The 20,810-nt window shown below is 39.8% G+C and overlaps 1 protein-coding gene across 1 annotated transcript in view; it reads left to right on the top strand.

The window, feature by feature from the left end:
* MKNK2 (MAPK interacting serine/threonine kinase 2) overlaps positions 1–12,520 on the top strand; it is a 50,137-nt gene extending 37,617 nt beyond the window's left edge. The window contains exons 11-14 of the mRNA XM_087952639.1: positions 1,850–2,044; positions 2,236–2,400; positions 3,950–3,993; positions 5,444–12,520. Coding sequence (XP_087808765.1) covers positions 1,850–2,044; positions 2,236–2,400; positions 3,950–3,993; positions 5,444–5,696 — 657 coding nt within the window. The 3' untranslated portion in view covers positions 5,697–12,520. The remainder of the gene's footprint in view (positions 1–1,849; positions 2,045–2,235; positions 2,401–3,949; positions 3,994–5,443) is intronic.
* Positions 12,521–20,810: the final 8,290 nt, after the last annotated feature.

Below are 20,810 nucleotides of genomic sequence, written 5' to 3'. Positions count from 1 at the left end.
TTAGCGCAGCACTGAGCTGTCCCAGTCACGCCACTCTGAAGAATAAACAAAGACTCACAGCAATTGGCGTGATGCATCTAGCATTGGTATAGGGAGCAGCTGAAAAACTCATATTTTTTTAATTTTTCTTTATGTGCTCTCCCAAAGGCCCATTCCAATCCTTTAACAAACTTGGCCAAAAAATTGTTAAGTTGATTAGAAAGCCAGAGTAACTGATAATGAACAGAATCTAGTTTCCACGAGAATTCTTGCTTGTTCTAGGATCTAAGATGAGGCAAGGGGCCGAATTTTTGCATAACCACCGATTATGAGTTGGGTCTGGGAAAATGGCATCCAATCATATTTGGAACATTACCAATGTTGCAATGCTCCTACCTTTGTTTTAGGAGTTGATGGAACAAAATTGCTCAGAGAGCACCACGAAACCCATTACAGGTAGTCCTTGACTTAATGACCACAATGGAGGCCAGTATTTCTGTTGCTAAGTGAAACATTGGTTAAGTGAATCTTGCCCCCATTTTACGACCTTTCTTGCCACAGTTGTTAAGTGAATCACTGCAGTTATTAAGTTAGTAACATGGTTGTTAAGTGAATCTGGTTTCCCCATTGACTTCGGTTGTCAGATGATCTCTGAAAGTGATCACGTGACTCCCAGGACATTGCAATTGTCATAAATACGAGTCAGTTGCCAAGCGTCAAATTTTGATCACATCACTCTAGGGATACTGCAACAGTATGAAAGTTTGAAAAACAGTCACACAGTCACTTTTACCAATGTTGTAACTTTGAATGGTCACTAAATGAACTGTTGTCAATACAGGACTACCTGTACAAAATAAGTATTATCTGTGTGTGTCTCTAGTATGAAAGCCAAAAGGATCTGTGTCTTGTTCTCTGCACAGTATGCTAATACTGATAACTTAGAACAGAGGTCCCCAAACTTGGCAACTTTAAGACTTGTGGACTTCAACTCCCAAAATTCTGGGAGTTGAAGTCCACAAGTCTTAAAGTTGCCAAATTTGGGGACCCCTGGCTTAGAATAAGGTAAATGTATAGATTACTAATAATATTTTTGGAAATGCTGGCTTGGGACAAGGAAGAATCTTGGTGATCATTTGAGAATTTGCAGCTGGGCTTGCCGATTTTAAAAAAAATGATATATGTGAAAGACCTTTATTTGAATTCGTATTCAATTCTCTGCATTGAAAATGGCTTGGATGGTTTTCGTCATAAAACACTTGATTACATTAAAATGAGGTTGGATAGTTCGCAATTTACTTCCTTATAGATCTCAGCAGTGCACATTGCATAGTAAGTGAACCAGACTCTGTGTGTAGCACAGGATTTTGGCTAAAAATAGGCATTTTAATTGGTTAAGCTGGGTCGTAGGATAAACATACCATATGAATCCATCTAGTAACTTTTCAGTGGTTTAGCAGATCTTGGGGAGAAGAATGCATTTGCTTGCAGGGAATTTGAACTTGGTACTCTGATCTTTTCGGGCTTCCATGTTGAGGGCTCAGATTTTTCCTGAGATTTTGAGATGTATAGGTAGGGGTGGCTATGTTACAGGAAAGGAGAAATGCCCATCTTGACTGAAACTGTAGCTATAGTTTTTGGAGATAAGTGAGGGAGGGTTCTTACTGACTTCCCTCACCGGGGGGAGGGTGTCCAAAAGTGGAATTTCACAACTTGTGGACTTCAACTTGCAGAATTCCTCAGCCAAGCCATACTGTAGTTTTAACTGGAGACAAAACCTGTGCATCTAAAGTACCACGCACAAATAACCGCATCTGAATCCGCCTCTATAAACGGGTGGCTGTTAACGAATTTTGTTCTCTTTCCCCAGTGCGGTTCAGCAGAATATATGGCTCCAGAAGTGGTGGAGGCCTTCAGTGAAGAAGCGTCCATCTATGACAAGCGCTGCGATTTATGGAGCTTGGGAGTCATTCTGTACATCATGTTGAGCGGTTACCCCCCTTTTGTGGGTCACTGTGGGACCGACTGCGGCTGGGACCGTGGTGAAGCATGTCCTGCTTGCCAGGTGATCATACCCAGATGGCACTTCCTGTTTGCCAGCCGTGCAAAAGTCCCAAAAACTTCCATTGGCTTCTCTCTCTCCCCCCCCCCTTTTTTTTAAGAAATGTCATCATTGGGTCCTTGTACGTGGTTTTTTAAACTGTTTATTTTAGATGTGCTGGCTTCTTTTCGTAACATAGCTTTCTTTCCTCACAGAATATGCTGTTTGAAAGCATCCAGGAGGGGAAGTACGAATTCCCGGATAAGGACTGGGCTCACATCTCTTTTGAAGCTAAAGACCTCATTTCAAAGCTTCTTGTAAGAGATGCCAAAAAGCGTCTGAGCGCGGGCGAAGTCCTCAAGCATCCTTGGGTACAAGGGGTGAGCATTCTTGAGTGAAGTGGACAAAAGATGGACATGTGATCGTTTTTTTTTTGCCTTTCTGCTTACCTGGGGCGAAGGATTATTCGTATGGCAGACTATCTCTATCACCTCTCTCTTTCTCTCCCTCCCTCCATCTCTCTCTCTCCCTATCTCCATCTTCTCCCTCCCTCTCCTATCTATTTTTATATCTGTTTATACAACTCTGTATCTTTCATTTATCTATTTCTATTTATGTCTATATCTCTATATTTCTATCTCTATTTCTATATCTCTTTCTATTTCTATCTACCTTTCTGTTTCTATTTTTCTTTATCTATCTCTATATTTCTATCATCTACATCTGTCTATCTCAGTCTGTCTATCTGCTTTAGAAACTACCATCTCCCTCACAGAGACTCTCTAGGCCAGAGGCCTCCAACCTTGGCAACTTTAAGACTTGTGGACTTCAACTCCCAGAATTCCCCAGCCAGCATAGCTCTCATTCTAGGAGTTGGAAGTCCACAAGTCTTAAAGTTGCCAAGTTTGGAGACCCCTGCTCTAGGCAGTGTATAAATAAAACATTAAAAAAGTAAAAACTAAATATAAAAATTTAAAATGGAGGCAAGAATAATTAAAATTCAAAATTTAATTAAAAGGGAAGGGGAGAGCTTTCGGGGTGCTAACCTCCCTGCTGCGTGCTCACAAGCAAGAATATTCAGTGTCAATGTAAGTTAAGGCTCCAAAGTTTAAAAAAATAGGAAGAAGGCGTGGCACTTATTGTAGCCAAAAACCCGGTGTGGATATATATCCATGAAATCTCTAGTCATCAGGCTTGATTGAAGTAAAACCTAAACTTTCAATAGTGTTTTTCAACCCTGGCAACTTTGAAGTATGTGGACTTCAATTCCCAGAATTCCCCAGACAGCCATAAGTTGAAATCAGTGGGTTTCAAAGTAGGTTACCACCAGTTCGGTGGGTGTGGCTTGGTGGGTGCACTTTGCGCAGGCGCAGAGGCTTTCCTACTCACCTCCTGCAATCCTGTACTCTGCCTGTCGCTTCAGCAGCTGAGGTGCAGCAATCTACTGTGCCGCAGGTCAGTATGGGAGCCCGGCTAGGGGGGTAGGCCCAACAGCAGCTCCTCAGAGAGAACCGATTAGGTCTCGGCTGATCTTCGCCAGAACCGGGCTGAACCGGTAGAAAAGCACCACTGGTTGGAAATCCACATATTTTAGAAGCTGTCACGGTGGAGAAACAATTCCTCCCAGATTTGGAAGTCCCAGACATGGACTCCTTTTTTGTAAAGTGAATTTCTGTCTGTGTCCAGAGTGTACCTGCAGTAGTGAACAAGGCAGCCCCTCCAGTATTTATTTAGAAATAGTTAGCTACATAATGTTTGAATAGGGTTGACGTATCTCCATTGTGCTCATTTAAATGGAACTTTAATTTTGTCATGGAAAAATGCAGAGAAGGTGTAACTTAAAAGGGCACCAGGTCTGCAAGGAGTTGTAAGCAGTCTTAGATGATTATTATGGTGACGACTTTTGTTTTTTTTTTGTTTTGCTTCTAGTGTGCTCCTGATAACACGCTCCCCACTCCAATCATCCTACAAAGGTGAGTGAAGCATTTCAGAAATACTTTTAATAAATAAGAATGTTGGGGTATACCTCAAATCTTCCTTGGTTTCTGTAGAGAATTATAGCCACATACGAGGTTTCTTGTCGCTTGGGAATTTGTTTTTATTCAGAAACTGAATACATTGAAAGCAACAGCTTTCTAATCTTGACTGCATTATCAGCCTTTCGGTCATAAACCAGTATAACATGTGTATAATTACCACTATTTCCATGGTAATTTTAAGGTGTGTAGAACTTTCAGATTAATAATAGGTGGTAGGGAATACCAATGAAAAATGGAAAGGCACGCCAGAAAATGTAGGCAGTTCTGCTGTTGTCACAGACTTCCTTCAGTGAAGCAAATAACTGGGTGGCTAACAATACAAAATCACACTAAAACAAAATTCAGAATACATTTAACAGCAAATGAAATAAATAGAAGAGTTGAGCAAAATGGGTCACAATTGCAAACACACATATGTTTTGCTCTGCTAACAACCGAGCCTTAATACCTAAGAGAAAAGTCGGGTGTTTGTGGCCTTCTGGAAGTCAACATGATGTGCTAGACCCCAGGCCAGGCAAGAGCAGAGTTGACCATCTGAAACTTGTACCTAGTTAAGCAACAAATAATTTAGCCCAAATTCCGATTCCAGTGGAGTCCCTCCCACAGAGCTCTCAGGAGCAAATCTGCAAAACGAAGTTACAGGCAGTCCTTGACTTTATGACCACAGTTGAATCCAACATTTCTGTTGCTAAGTGAGACAGTAATTAAGTGAATTTTGCCCCATTTCACAACCCTTCTAGCCACAGTTGTTAAGTGAATCACTGCAGTTATTAAGAGCCGCGGTGGTGCAAGTGGTTAGAGTGCAGTACTGCAGGCTACTTCTGCTGCCTGCCGACTGCCTGCAATTTGGCAATTTGATTCTCACCAGGCTCAGCCTTCCATCCTTCCAAAGTGGGTAAAATGAGGATCCAGATTGTTGGGGGCAAGAGGCTGACTCTGTAAACTGCTTAGAAAGGGCTGTAAAGCACTGTGAAGCGATACGTAAGTCTTAAGTGCTATTGCTAGTCAGTTAAGCGAATCCAGATTCCCCATTGACTTTGCTTGTCAGAAGGTCGCAAAAGGGGATCCCATGACCCCAGGACACTGCAACCATCATAAATATGGGTCAGTTGCCCTTTTTCTGAATTTTGATCATGTGACCAGGAAGATGCTTGCAACAGTTGTAAGTTTGGAAAACGGTCATAAGTCATTTTTTTTTTCAGTGCCGTGGTAACTTCAAATGGTCACTAAATAAACTGTGGTTAAATCGAGGATTAACTGTCAATGCCAGGTCCAAAATTCTTCCTCTGCACCCACCCTTTTTTAATCCACTGGGTTGTGGGATATGCTGCGGGAACGAGGTCTGGGTGGTCGTAATGGGCTTTCTTGTCGTTGCCCTTGGTAGGAACAGCAGTGCCAAAGAGTTGACCTCGTTTGCCGCCGAAGCCATTGCTGTCAACCGTCAGTTAATGCAGCACGAGGAGGAAGCTGCGGAGGAGACTCACCCCATCATCATCAAAGCTACCTCATGCTCTATGCACCTCTCTCCTCCTTCCGAATCCAAGCTGGCCAAACGAAGACAGAAGACAAGCATGGCTAAAGCGAACCCCGCCCAGCATCTGGTGGCCCCCTTGGTCTTGGTTGGGGATCACATGTGACTGCCTTTCGTTCTATACGTCCATTCTTCCATTCTCCCCCCCTCACCTCCCTCACCCCTTTGTGTCATTTCGGACAAAAAAGGTCTGCTTGAGTAGCTTAACAAAAGATCAAGATCAAGTTGGCTGGTTTCCAAGGATTCTTTTCTGTCTTTGATCTTGTTCCACAGGAGCTGTTTTGTTTCTTGTTCCTTTTATTTTTTCTCTCTCTCTCCCTCCCTCTCTCTCTCTCCCCCTCTCTTTTAAGCTATTTAAATTCTGTTCCTCCCTTCCCTTGTTTCCCCATCTTCCCAGTGCATTTTGATATACACGTAATTTTTGCTTAAAAAGTTAAAAAAAAAAAAGTCCCTTCCTCCCCACTGAAGGATACCTTATCTGGGGGGTAGGGTTTCTGTTCCTTTTTTTGTTTTTCCTTCTCTCAGCTTCTTGTACTGTGAAAAGAGGGGAGGGAGAAAACCTTTCCCTTGTCTGTCCCACCCCAAGCCTGAACTTTTTAAACGTAGCATTTTTATGTTTGGAGAGTGTTTGCTTTTTTTTTTTTTTTTTTTTTTACATTTATTTTAATTTTGTTCTTGCTATTGGTTTCTTTTTAAAAAACAAACAAACAAACATAACTACTTGGATTCTGTATGGTTTGAGGGTGGGTGGGATGAGGATTTATCTTGTCTTTTTTTTTTTTTCTTTTCCCCAAAAAGCACTGGAGTGACTTAAGGGGGAGGAGGGAAACAATTACAGTCCATGAATTGTATGAATGTTCATTTATGGGGAAAATTTAGGGAAAATTGCAGTGTCTTCCCTAAAACTGTGTAGATTCTATAAGCTGAAAGTAGTTGTATCTGGGATATAAACAGAAGGGGAAGTTGGGAAGAGGAAACCCATACATATAGGGAGAAATTCCTTCTCCCCACCCCCTGGCACCGTTCACAGCACTTATTTTGTATTTTGTTTGTTCTTTTTTTTTTCTTCTCAAGGGGCCAAGCTGTGGATGATAACACAAGAACTCTATTTTGTTTCAATCCAGATATGTCCTGTTGACATGGGAGGGGTCCAATATTTTTTTTTAAGAGCAGAAGGGATGCATGTTTTAGGACCTACCATAGTGGAATTTAATCCCTTATGGTTTTTCCCCTCCTGTTTGATGCAGAGAAATAAAGGTGAAAAAAGTTCTAGTAGAAAGGAAAGATTTTACTACCTTCCATAGAGTAAGCCAGTGTTTCTCAACCTTGGCAACTTGAAGAGGTGTGGACTTCAACTCCCAGAATTCCCCTGTCAACATGGCTGGTTGGGGAATTCTGGGAGTTGAAGTCCATATGTCTTAAAACTGCCAAGGTTGGGAAACATTGAAGTATAAGCTATTAGGGGGAAAAAAAGTGAGGCTTAATCTGAAAAGAAGGTAGTCAATATTAATTAAACCATCCTCTGCAGGGCTGTAAAAATCTTTGCAAAAATACTCACAGAGATATGTACAATTGCTTCAGAGTTTGCAAATGTAGGATGCCCTCGTAGATTAAATTCTTATCGTGGCAGAATATTTTTTTGCAATCCTTTACAACTTTTGCTGACTGGTTTTTTTTTTTAATTTGTTTTAAACCAAGATGATGCATTGTTTGATCTCCCCATCCTAAAGGCAGACTATGGCTTGAGGGAATTATTTCAAAACATTTCCCAGTCTTTGGAGCCTTTAAGCTTTGGTTCTACTTATTCTGAACCAATATAAATAGAATTCCTCAGGGATGGTTGCTTCCAACGTGACTAATTAATTTGGAGAACCTCTAAGCCTCCCCTTCCCCCAATCTAAAGAACTACAGTTCCTATAATTGTGGATTTTGTGTGAGAAAACAACAAATCTAGTTTAAAGCTAGACCTGTTGTAAGCATGTGAATCTGGGGGGAGCAGGTGTAGAACTATAAATCAAACTCAGGATGGTGCATTCAGATGTGCTAAAATGGCCAAAAGCTTGCTTTTTGGAAGGAAGGAAGAGAAACACTTGGATGTATGTGGTGTGTCATACAGAGAAGAAATTGGAAGATTGGGTAATTTAAAAAAAAATTGGTTTCAATGCATAAAATTGAAGCCGTGAGCAAGTAGCATATTGGGGTGAAATTCTGGTAGAAGATTCTCAGAAGAGGGACAAAAATGGTATTTGGTTAGTGGTCCTCTTCGGCGTCCACCTCTTCTCATCGCCCTTTCTGGCCAGAATGTAAGCATCAAATTGAGAATTGCCAGACAACTGCCAATAGTTTACTGCTGTTTGACCTTCATCATTTTCTCCAGTCCTCCATTGTATTCCAGTGTCTAGCATCTAAGCATTCTGGGAATTGCCTGCATTGTGAGGCCACAAGGCTCAGGAGCATTCTGGGAAATTAAATGGCAGGTCCAAGGTATTGGATGATGGATGTTGCTCAGCTGCTGCCTGTTGATGCTTAGTCTAGAGGAGGGAGCCAACCTGAGAGCATTTCTGTAGGTCTCCTTCAATCCTGATACTAATCTTTGATATGAGACTGTCCTCAGTGTTTGGTCAGCCCATGGTTGAGTGTCAATATCCTATTCACCATGGATCGGTCATGTTGAATGAGGTGCCTCTGAGGATATTTTTTAGGCCAAGAGTTGAAAGTGGGGAAGAGGCATACCATCTTCCTCTTGAAACCCTGGCAACTTTTAAGACCCTATGGACTCCCAGAATTCCCCAGATAGCATGTCTGGCTAGGGAATTCTGGGAGTTGAAGTCCACAAACTCTTAAAAGTTTCCCAGTTAGACATTCATATCTTAAAGGCTGGAATATAATGAAACGTGATGGTGCTTTCCAGGCACACCTGGAAATTTAGACTATTGGCTGTTTGTGTTCACTGGGGAAGACTTAATCCCCCCCCCAAATTGCTCTGAGACAAACATAGCTCCAAGTCCTGCTTTCAAAATTTCTCGAAAAGACTGCACACACATCCAGGCATGAAAACATTTGTACATAAATCAGTATTGCATCATGATGTGGATTGGAAAATATTCTTGAATGTGTGTGTGTGGTGCCTTGATAATGGTGGCAGTTGTGACCAGGCTGTGGGCGGGCAGATACTTCTGCCATGCTCAAATCTAGTATTTCTACCTGCCTTCCTTTATGCATAAGCTACAGGGCAAGCAGCCCTATGCATTCTGACTTGGGAGCAACATCTACTGAATTCTGTTGGATTTGCTTATCCAAGTATGTGTAGGACGGGTTGATGGCTGAAGGACTGCCTTTCTAAGTGTAAAAGTATGGATGGGAAAGCTTACTGAATCTGTTAGACTTCCTTCAGAGGACCGAAGGGGAGGATAAACCACTTAGTTTCACATTGGAGGTGAAAGTTGTTGTTGAAATCTAGCTAGGGAAGTGGTTTTGAAACTTAGCGTGGTTTGCTGTGCATGGCAAGAGAGAGTTTTGCTTAAAGGTCAGTTTGGCCTATTGGACCTCCTTTCTAAGCCTTGGGATTTATTTATTTTTAATCCAGTGATAAGGTAGATCCTCTCCAGGACTTTGGTAGAATTGGTTGAACAGCCATGTGTATAAACTCAGATCTTGAGTGGTTGTAGCAAAACATCTGCTGGTGACTTCAGCTGCTATCCAGATGTGCACGTGTGGGCGTATCTGATCTAAGAACGATGCTTGTCTCTGAATAAAGACTTTTTAAGTAACAATACTATGCAAAGAAGTTTGAATCGTTTTGCTGAGAGAGTAATTTTTCTTTTCAGATGCAGGTTTTTTTTTTTTTTTTATAAGTGTGGAGGCTTGTAAAATAACTCGTCACCTCCTTTCTTTTCTACTTTTTGATATTTTTTCTCTGCTTTCTTGACAGAGGGTAAAAGCAGATGGGATCTCCCTTTAGTATTATGGTTTGCTTGTTGTAACCTTGCAGTCTTTTCCAACAGATGCGCTTTCATTAAGGAATGGGTAGGAAGAGGGCACCATCTGAAATAATGAGGTGCAGAATACACTGGTTAGCTGAGCAGGCTACGTAATTGGAGAAATTATTTTTAAATCAGAGAACATTTTTATCGTACGATTCAGAGCAAAATTCTACATGGGTATGGATTTTGTCACCATCTTAATCAGGCCCTTTTTTTCTCAAGAAAGCTGTAAGATATGGCTTCTAAATTTGCTGATATTTAATCCTTTCAGGATTAGAAGCAGCTTCCAGTGTGGATGCTCTCATTCAGATGGTTTTAAGTTGCGTGTTGGGATATAATTTGCTTTGTTCTTGCTTTTTTGTTGTTGTTTATGCTGTGTCTATCCTTCAAAAGAAAGACAGCTTTAAGAACAATTTATCAAAAGTTAGGAATATATTTATACACTGATTTTGCTTTCCCTCAAGAGCATCCATTCCCCAGAAGTGACATGGTACCTGTATTTAGTTGAATATTTTAGCTTGGTCTGCAACAACTCTAAACCTTTGCGCATAGGGCCAGTGTGTGTGGCAGGGTCATCTGAAAAACAATAGTCTAAAATGTCCTCCTCCCCAACCATTTGGGATACCACTTTGGGAGAAGGAACACTTTCCTTCTACTTCCCTCTGTTTTATTCTTAAAGGGCCAAAATGGGTGATGCCCCGGGTATGCTGATAGGTTGGGAACGATGGACAGTGACTTTCAAACCAGCATTCTTAGTTGAAATGTGTGCTGTGCATCAATCTTTTTTAAACAAGGATACTTCTCAGGATTATTGTGTCAACACGTGAAGGATTGCTCATATTCCTTTTTTTTGACTCTCATTCGTGCCTGATGTTTAAGAGAAAAATAAAACAACCATCCTAGATAATTTATAAGGTGTTTGGAATTGTGTGACAGACTTGTGCACAGTTACAAAATAAAATCATGTAGATCGCCAAATAATAGCTTTTGTATCTCCTTCTGTGTGTGGGTCATCTTAATATACATCTAGCCCTTCTCTGCAGGGTTGCACATGGGTCAGAGTTGTGACCCCGGGAAAGCATGCTTTTTAATTGGTGAGGTTTTTAAAGCAAATAAATAGTCTTGGGCGGCTGGGTGAAGTGAAGCAATCTCATAAAAACATTGCTAAGATCATATCTTACTCTGGGATGGTGTATCTGATCTGAATAATCTTGAGTGAAAGGAGTCAAGTGTATGTATCCAAAAGTGAACTCTGCCCTATCTTATCTGTTACGAAAGGATGATGTTTTCTATGCCCAATGAAATGGGTGGTTGTGGTTTGTTGGCACTGGGTTTTTTTTTTTTAAGGCTTCTGTCAAAATAACATAACTTGCCTTAACTTGTTTCCTTTGCAATGTGGAATTCCATCTTGGTTTGGGGTTGATTTTTTTGTAAGATGAAGGTGCATCGACTGTTCAGGTTTTGAATGAAATATTTTAAGTGCATCCAAATTCCATCCTGGAGGGAGATAACTGTAAAACATGAGTGGCTTTTCTGCACTTGATGAAATAGCTCCTGCTGAAATTTCATCACTTGGGTGATTGGATTGGGAAATGGGTTCGGAAGACTAGGAATTTGGCATTTGAGGTGCATTCTTTCCCAAATCTAGTGGGAAAGAAGCAGCTAAGCTAGAAGTGGTTGTTTTCAGTGTTGGGTTTTCTCTGATAACTTCAAGATGGAGGTGGTGGGGAAAAAGTAGAACCCACTTTAATACAGAGGGACTTAGTTAACACCATAGAAAACAAGGTGACTTGAGCCTCAAGTACTCTGTCTTTTTCCATGGGGTTTGAAAACAGAATTATCATTTGTAGTATTTATGCCTTTGACAATATATATCTTTTTGATTCCGTTTCTTGTTCCTAATTTCAACCCTGGACACAGATGAAACTTTTACACATGAGCAGTTTTTAAGGCTTGCGTTGTCTATTTCCATAGCTCAAATTCCCAGAGGAATTTGACTTGTGGTGGTTTGGATTCTGAAACCTGCAGTCTCTGCATATCTGGAGGCTACGGGGTTGGAAAAAGCAGCCTAGACTTCTTTTCCCCCCTTGATTTTCCTTCCTCTCCTTCCCTGTTTTCCTTTTTGTGTGTGTGAGACCAAAATTGGTGGTGCTTAGATTTCTTGCTTCTTAATTCAGTTGGAATAAGAGGGATGGGAGAGATGAGAGTGCTTGGAGGTATTTAAACTGCTGGAGCTCATTTGAATTAACCCCCAGGAATTCTGTGAAATGGGCATATAGCTTCTCTCCACTGGAGAGCCTTAAAACACTGTCCTGTTCTGCACAGTTCCCTAGATTTGGAAGCCCAAAGAGTTTAAACTGTGTTTAAAGTCACTAGTTCTCATGAAGAAATGGTGTCTCTGGACAGACATAGGAATGCCTCCTTGACATCTCAACCATCTATTTTCTCTCAAGATTGCTTTCCATACATTTATAGTCTGCATTGTGTTACTTTCCAATTAGTTGTGCACAGATTATTCTGTTCTTGCCAAAATTCTTACTTTCAAACTTCTGTATCCCACACACCTTCAGTATTTTTCTTTGTAAAAATGTTTATTGGAAAGCATCTTGTTTTGTACCTCCACGAGTTTTAATTAGCTGCATATATGAGGACAGGAGAACGTCTTGCTGCATCTTTGACTTAATGCCCTCCTCTCCTCAGTTTAACTCTATTTAGAACTGGTTATTTAGCATTTTACTGTGAAGTTGGTTTCTTTTTTTTTCTTTTATGAGAAAAATCAGTTCAGGAGAAATATTTTCCTCTGATTACCATAAAAGACTGCCAAAGGTTTTGTTTTCTGACATAAAGTCACCTTAATGCACCACTGGGGACTATAGATGCAAGAGTCCTTCAGCAAGGGACTGGTTTGAAAATGACAAATTAAAAAAAATTAAAATCTTAAAAAAAACAAAGCACTTTATTATGTACCAGGTGAACTGATTCAGCTTGATGGAACTTTTTCCTTTGTAACACCTTGTTGATGCCAGAATTTTTTGTATTCTGTTTTGTAAGAATTTAATAAATGCATTGAAACATGTGAATGTCTTTCGACTGGTGCATATTTAATAATTTAAATGTTGGCAGGTTTTGCACAATGACATGAATGTGGTTGACTTTGTGTAGGCATGGAAACTGTTGGCCTGGTGAGCAGAAACTACCAAAGCAGCCTACAAAATTGCAGGGGGAGGGGGAGACATTGTAGAAGGCAGTTACTTCCATTTGTTGCTAAGAAAACTAAATGGATGTGTCTGCAGAGCTATCATGAATCGAGGGACACACATTGTATGAGTCAATGCTTGTTCAGTAAAACATGTAATAGTATTAAATCAGATTTAGCCAGGTAAACCATGCTTTGCCACATGAAATAGCAAATCATGGTTCATTTAATCATGGATTACTACTGTGATTCATGTCATCATGACTTTTACCCTTTGCAAGTTCTATGTAAAAATTTTAAGGGGGAGTAGTATTGCTTGTCCTTTATTTAGAACACTGGGTCCGATGTTAGCAGTTAAAACAAGCCACCACTATTTTCTCAAGGATTCTTTGTATGCCTGTCAACCAAGGCTGCTCTGCATTTAGGGAAGGATTATTAACTCATGATTTAAGGTGTGGGCCAAGATGAAAGTCAACATGGGCATACCAAGACCAAAATATCCAGGGAGCTTAAAACTTGGACAACCATTTAATCAGAAATGATACCGGGAGATATCTTGGAATGCTTTTGCTGGTCCCAAAGGTAATGAATGGTGAGGATAGTGGAGCAACAACATACATGGGCTGCCCTTGAAGATTGTGCATCATTTAAATCTGGTCCAGGAACCGCATTGGTTGCAGTTCAATGTTCTATCACCTTTTAAATCCTTCTTACTTTGGGCCTAAATATCTTCCAAGAGCCTTGCTTTAAAATGAATCTCCTCATCTAATAAGTTATGGCAGTGAAAACGTTTTGAGGGTTTCATATGCAAGGATTCCATGATTGATAACTTCCCTTCTGTGGAACAGATTGATCCAGAACATCTGGATCACTTCTTCCCTGTTTAGTTTTTGCAGACCTTGATTAAGAGGTTGAGTGAATATTAACTTGAGCACTTATTGTCCCTTGTTTAATCATCTTCTGATTTGATTAAATCCAGTCTGTAATTGAGTGGCAAAACAGGTTAATCAAAATTGAGCTACACCTTTTCTGTTTGTTATCAAGTTTTCAAACTTTTTCAGGCAGTGGAACCTATCAGTTAAAATATTGGAACGCCTGATTGTGAAGCAAAGCTCTAGTAAAAAATTGGATGTGCTTAAGTGAACTTATTTTTGATATATCATAGAAGTCTTGAGATTTCATGGAACAGAGCAGAAAGATCCTAGTGTTAAAGAATGTTCATTGCTTACCTATATACATTTTATTCTCCAGTAAGGAGATTAGAGGTAGTATGGATGGACGTACAAACAGACATAAGCAAAGCATATAATGATTAAACAACAATATACAGTTAATCTGTACTAAGGGTGTCAAACTCAAGGCTGCGGTATCTGGCCCATGGGGTGCTTAAATCTGGCCTGTGGGGCTGGCCTGGAAATATCAAAGGACCTGCCAAAATGTTTTGGCAGGCAGAGTGCTGCAGGAGGCATCCATCCCATCTCCCCTCCCCTGCTGGCCTGCAGAGGAGAATTACAAATCTGATCCGATCCTTGAAGAAATCCAGTTTGACATCCCTTTGCTTCCCTACCTTAAATTCAGTACAATATTTCAATTTTCAGGGTGGAATTAGCCATTACACTAGAAAACCTAAGGGGGGCACATTAGATCATTAAAAAATTAGTTTGAACATTTTTCTTATTAGCCAAATAGAAGTAAAAAGGCAAGAGTTTTTTTTTTTTCATTTTCGCTGTACTGTCTTGTCCTTTTAACGAATACTTTGGTCTACAAACATATTCATCTGTACCTCCCAATATATGAAGTTATAAAGCAGCTGTTTGTGACAGGCTGAGTCACAGGAAAGGCAACATATCAGGTGTTGTGATGAGTCCACATCTCTCAAAACAGTAGCAAACTAATGACTACAGTATGGAACTTTCCTGAGTCATGGTAGTTTGTCAAAGTATCTGCTGAAAATAATCCATACACTCATTTAAATTCCTTAAACAAAATTCTAAGGGCTGTGTCATAAATTTGAGACTGAAAGAATTGCTTCTAAGGTTAATTCACATAGCATTATGACATGGTTTGCTTGGCTTAGATTTTGTGTATTATTTGAAGGTTGGGTTGCAAAACATGGCTTAGCACAATGTGCAGTCCAGGTTGGTAAATTATCCTCTGTCATATCAAACATTGATGGAAGTAATCAGAATGAAAAGGAATCAGCTCTGCTACATCACAACTCACAATATTTATCTGCCTTCAGTGTGGCACACACCCAGAACAATGATAAAAGAGTTGCAAAATGTCTGCTTATTTCCAGAAGAACCTAGGTCCTAGGCCTTTTGTACTTGCATTCTGGGAAAACTTTGTGTTTTTTTTTTAATGCTAATGCTGTTCAACTTAGAACATTTTTTTAAATGTGTAATTTAGCCTCCCCCATTCTTCCCTTCTCCCCCAGATCCAGATGGACCTCAATTCTGTTGGCCTTTGAAAGGTGGTAAAAAAAAACCAGCTTTTCCTATAGTGTGAAAGTTAAGTCATGGCAATTAGGCTTCTTTTTGGTTTGAATCGTTTTGTTAATCTGAATAACTTCTTCAGTAGGTTAAGGGGACCCCATATATCAATATATTGCCTTTCCCATAAACCCTGGGGAAGGGGTGCTGTTAGTGGAGGCCAACACTGGTAAATTTGTGACTGAAGATATACATTATGAAGTGCCCTCAAGTCTGGTGTGTTTATTTGGTATTGATTGTATTCATGCAGTTTTTACAGCATTGCCCAGATTATTTGCTTAAGAGGAGTGGCTGTACACATTTCTAAATTAAATAAATTTATTTTTCACCTACTTCTAAAGATGTGGACAATGCTGTGCAAGGTTTCTTCAGGCAGTCAGACCAAACACTGAAACTTTGTAACTTTGCTACAGAATATTATAACTGGAAGTCTGAGTCTAATTCTACATTACACCCTGGTCTGTAGCTACCTCTAGTGTTCAACTGGTACATTTTACATCACGGCTGCCAGAATTTCTAATGTACACTTTTCACTTAGTGCCTGCAACATGCACAGGTCCAGAATTTGGTGGTGTTTCCTCCTGAATGAACAGAATGAAATACATCTTCCACTGGCTGTTGGGGGACCAGAATTTTGCCCCTGCAAGATAGAATCAATATAACTTTAAATTATTATTTTTTACTCCAAGATAAAATCAATATAACAATATATACACCAGTTTGGTGTAATAGCTAAGGTGCTGGCCTAGAAACCATTGGACTGAGAGTAGAGTCCCACTTTAAGCATGAAATCCTGCCCGGTAACTTTGGGCCAGTCTCTGTCTCTCAGTTCAGTTTCCGTTTGATACTTTTATACGTTAGGAAGAGGCATCCCACTCCTCATAACAATTCTACTAGCAGGGAATAAAGATGTTAAAAAGATCCAATTATGATTTTTTTCATTATAGACACCTCCTTCAACCCAGTGCTTTTTGAAGGGTCTTAGTAAAATAATGGCAGCTGTAGCCCCAAATAACAATAATCTGCATAATTTGAGTTTGTTGGAATATGGACTTTAATCAATGAGCAGTAGTAGTAAGCATATACTTTTACATGACATCTGGATCTTCCTTGGAACACAAAACAATTATCAAAAGGACCATCAACCTTTTGATAATTAAGGCTAGGAAAGAAGACATTTTCCCCATGGATAATGGCTTTCTCCCAACGGCTGGTCAAGTAACCCACTTACTCTTTTTTCTGGTCTCTGTTGATTTTCGCCTTTTCCCCCCCCAGAATCAGTAATAACTTTGTCTTCAACAGGGTTAAATGGTGGATAACTTGTTCTGAGTTGTCCATCTCATTTAGCAGCTTTTTTTTCCTGCTTATCTTGGAGAAACGTTTGAGCTAATTGATGGATTTGAGCCTCAAAGAACAGAGACTGCTTACTTGTATTAGCAGTAAAGTAGAAGAATGTCCCTCAGCCTTAATGGAGTTGAATCAAACTCCCTCCAGTGCTTTGCTTAAACATTGGAACAATCTTCAGGGGTCCCTAAGTATTCTTGCTTTCTAAGTTTAGAACAGTCATCCACTTCCACCTGATCAACTGGATCCAGAATCAGACAAAAGAATGGCATAATAATATCCTCCCTTTGAATAGAGTCCCCAGAGCTCTTGGCTTCAGGAAACCCAAGGAGCAAACTAAGCAGGTGAAATCAGAAAGCACTTAAAAGCTGTTAGGGATAACATTGTTTACCCTAACTGGTTTGGGTAAAAATAATAAATATGGTATCATGGTTTGTTAGTTAAAGTGTATGTAACTTTAACAGCAAGAATGTAATTAAGGGTGTGGTTGTAAAAGCACTATATAAGAAGCGAGGCAATTGCATCTCTCTCTCTGGCTTACTGATCCCTAATTACTGGATGGATTGATGACTGCGTTCTTGCTGGAACGGGGAGAGAAAAAGGAGTGTTGATTTTCTCAACGGAGAGAAGATAAAGATTGGACTGATTTATTGTAAGTGTACTGACATTGGCTATTCAACACGGACTTTGCAAATAGAGTATCCCCGACAAGACTTGACTGAAATTGATATATGACTAATGGACCGTTTATTTGACTATGCTATAATTCTTAAATGGAATAAACTATATTTTTGATAGCACAAGCGTATCTGTATTTTTACTGCGTGTTAACTAGAAAACTTATCTCACACATTTACCTGTCTTCCTATCTGACTTCGCTGTACATTCTGTTTAGTTTGTTTTCCTTAACACCCGCTGGGGAATCCAGGCTTAACAAAAGCTACTGATAAAGATGCTGTTTATATTTTGTCTGTCACTCACCTCAAAGTGCCATGTATAGTGCTCTTTCATTCCATTTCTCTCCAAAAAACCCAATCTTTCCCCTCTTTTCAATGGAGAATGTTTTATTTTGGTCCCCATTTTCAAGCAAAATAGAATCAGTCTCTCGCTTTCTCAGAATAGTACATTTTGCAATTTTTTTCCTTCCTCTTTACTGTGGTGTGAAGTCTCCAAAATTCAGATTTTCTTTGTTTTGTGGCAAATTTCTCAATTTCTCTTTTTGGCTTCTCCAGTTGTAGCTAACTACTGCCACACACGGAGTTCCTGCTTCAACTTTCTCATTGAATAAAATGTGCTATTGTCTAAACTCCTTGTCTTCTCTCATGAATTGGGTAATGTGCTGAATCATAGATTACTGCTTATTTCTATGCTTGCCATGAGAACTCCTTGTGCTACTTTCCGCAAGGATTATCAATTGCTTATTTGAGTGTCACCAAGAATAATTTAATTGTATTGATCAATTACGGATTAGTCCACTAGGGAGCTTTTATGGTTGAGGATGGATCTATCCTATCCAAGTTCAACATTTTAACTGCAAAGACTGAAGACTTCATCTATATACTACTAACACTCTTGTCCTCTTTCACTAGCTGAAATGTTAAATAATATGGTAACTATTTTTTAAATTCAGATACCTCAAATGGGCTAATTTACACATTACACCCACAATTTGGTACCCAAGTTTCCCAAGGGAATGACATTTGGGGAAGTTATAGCTGCTTCAGTGCTCCTGATGGCTACTGTGGTCATGTGATCTTCATTTTCAATATTATCCCAGTCACTTTAGAAATTCCTTGCTCCCTCCTCCACCCAGCAGCAGTTACTCTCCTGCCTGCAGGGAAAGGAAGATTTTTGATGCTCCCTGCCAGATTCCTACAGATAAATTCAATGGGGAAGTTGGCAGGAAGCCGGAAATCATTCCTGTTTCCACTGCTTTTTCCCTGCTCCTGAATCATTATTTTTATGTTTAGATAAGGAAATATATCTGAAATGATGACTCAACAGAGCACAGGTTGTCTAGTCAACAAAGAAAATTCAGGATTTAATTGTATGCTTAGGAATATGCAGGGAAAACTTAATTACTGTAGTCCTACTTATTTTGGTCCCCATTTTCAAGCAAAGTAGAATCAATGTCTCTCGCTTTCTCAGAATAGTACATTTTGCAATTTTTTTCCTTCTTCTTTACTGTGGTGTGAAGTCTCCAAAATTCAGATTGTAAAGTTAAAAATTTTTTACAGGGTCCCTTTTTCCAAGCTGGAGGAAATAGTCAGATACTAGGCAGCTGCTGTGGAAAGGAGGTTCAATTGGTTTATTTCCCAAGGACAGAGATTTGGTCTTGGGGGCAGCTAACGACTGGACGATGAGGTTTTTATAGAATTTTGACCCTTTGTGTTAGCTATATGAAGGAAACGTATGTATCTGTCTGATGGGTGCTGTTATGGTTGGAAGAAATTGTTATTGACTTGAACACTGAATGAAAATTCAGTGGTGAGGAAAGTAAGGTTCTACATTTAGGCAAGAAAAACCAAATGCACAGATACAGAATAGGTGTATATTAATAGAAATTCAGTACTAACTACGAGAGGGGTCTTGAAGTCCTAATGGGCAATCACTTAAATATAAGCCAGCAGTGTGCTGCAGCTGCCAAAACAACCCAACATAATCCTAGGCTGCATTAACAGAGGGATAGACTCAAGATCACTTTAAATGTTAGTACCACTTTATAATGCCTTGGTAAGGCCACACTTGAAATATTGCATCCAGTTTTGGTCCCCATGATATAAGAAAGATGAGATTGAGGAAAGAGTGCAGAGAAGAGCAACAAAAATGATTAGGGAACTGGATGCTAAAACATATGAATGGTGCAGGAGCTGGAGGCTAAAACATATGAACGGTGCAGGAATTTGGTATATCTAGTTTAATGAAAGGACTAGTGGGTGACCTGATAGCAGTGTTCCAATGTCTGCCACAAGGGTGGGGGGTAGTCAATCATTCTCCAAAGCACCTGAAGGCAACAGATGGAAACTAATCAAGGAGAGAACCAACCTAGAACAATTAATCAATGGAACAACTTGCCTCCAGAAGTTGTGGCTGCTCCAACACTAGAGGTTTTTAAAAAGAGACTGGACAGTCACTTGTATGAAATGGTATAGTTTCCTGCTTTAAGCATAGGGTTGGACTAGAAGACCTCCAAGGTTCCTTCCAACTCTTTATTCTGTTATTTTCTATATCAGTACATTTTCTTTTTGTTGTGAATGTGGTTTTCATAGTTGCCCCTCATGGGTATGGGAAGTATGGGCATAGGTGTTTTGTCTTTTTAATTTGGTTTGGCGTGGGCAATCAGCTTCTGTCCATCTTTAGTTCTTTGCATTGCTGGCTTCCATCTTCAAAGATAGTTGGCTACATTGCATCTCCTCTGATGGATGGAAGCTCTGTTTTTTTGGAGTGGACTTTTCTAGGCTAAAAAAACGGGGATGAGAGATTCAGGGAGAGACAGGGGATTTTTTTTTCATTCTTATGGAGGATTTCTTATTCTTTGGGGATTTTTATTTCTAATTCTAATTCTTTTTATTCTTCAGGAGAACACTTCTATAGCAACAACAGTTACAAATCTACTTTAGTATTTAATTTAACTCTAATGTAATCTGTTCTTATCCCATGGTATCCATCACCTGAGAATTAATATAGGATGCCTTATAAATACTTGAATAGGAGTTCAATAGCCATTCCTATACAAAGTTTTCCCTCTCTGAATTGATTTATCCCAGATACTTATGATTATTTTTAACAAAAAATCCATATGAATGTTTTAAAAACATTTTAACTGCTTTTCTAAATCTGTCAGAAACAAACCCTTTTTCCCTTTGCCTGCTTGAAATGACTGGCCCAACACACACACACACTTTATTTGATGGAGAGAAGCGAGTCCTAAAAAAAATAAACAGAAAATATTTCCGGTCATGACAAGTCTTCGTATTTCAAACAGCCTTCCCCCCGCCCCCACTTTTTAAAAACAACTTCAAAATATCTACTTCCAGAGGATCAGGACCTCTGCACCCACCGCACAGCCTGTTCTTCGTAAACGCAAACTCTCCCCAGCCGCGTTTTCAAACCCTCCTTTCTTTCCCGAAGAGCCTCAATGTCATAATAAATCCCTTTAAAAAAAAAATCCAGAGCCCATTGCAATCAATCACAACCCAACCGAA

Source organism: Notechis scutatus, chromosome 1 (genome assembly GCF_049901735.1).
Source record: "Notechis scutatus isolate UNSWTSFEM ecotype Mainland chromosome 1, rNotScu1.2, whole genome shotgun sequence".
NCBI classification, from domain to species: domain Eukaryota; kingdom Metazoa; phylum Chordata; class Lepidosauria; order Squamata; family Elapidae; genus Notechis; species Notechis scutatus.
Note: the sequence above shows the minus strand (reverse complement) of the source record. Positions and strands in the feature narration are given on the sequence as shown.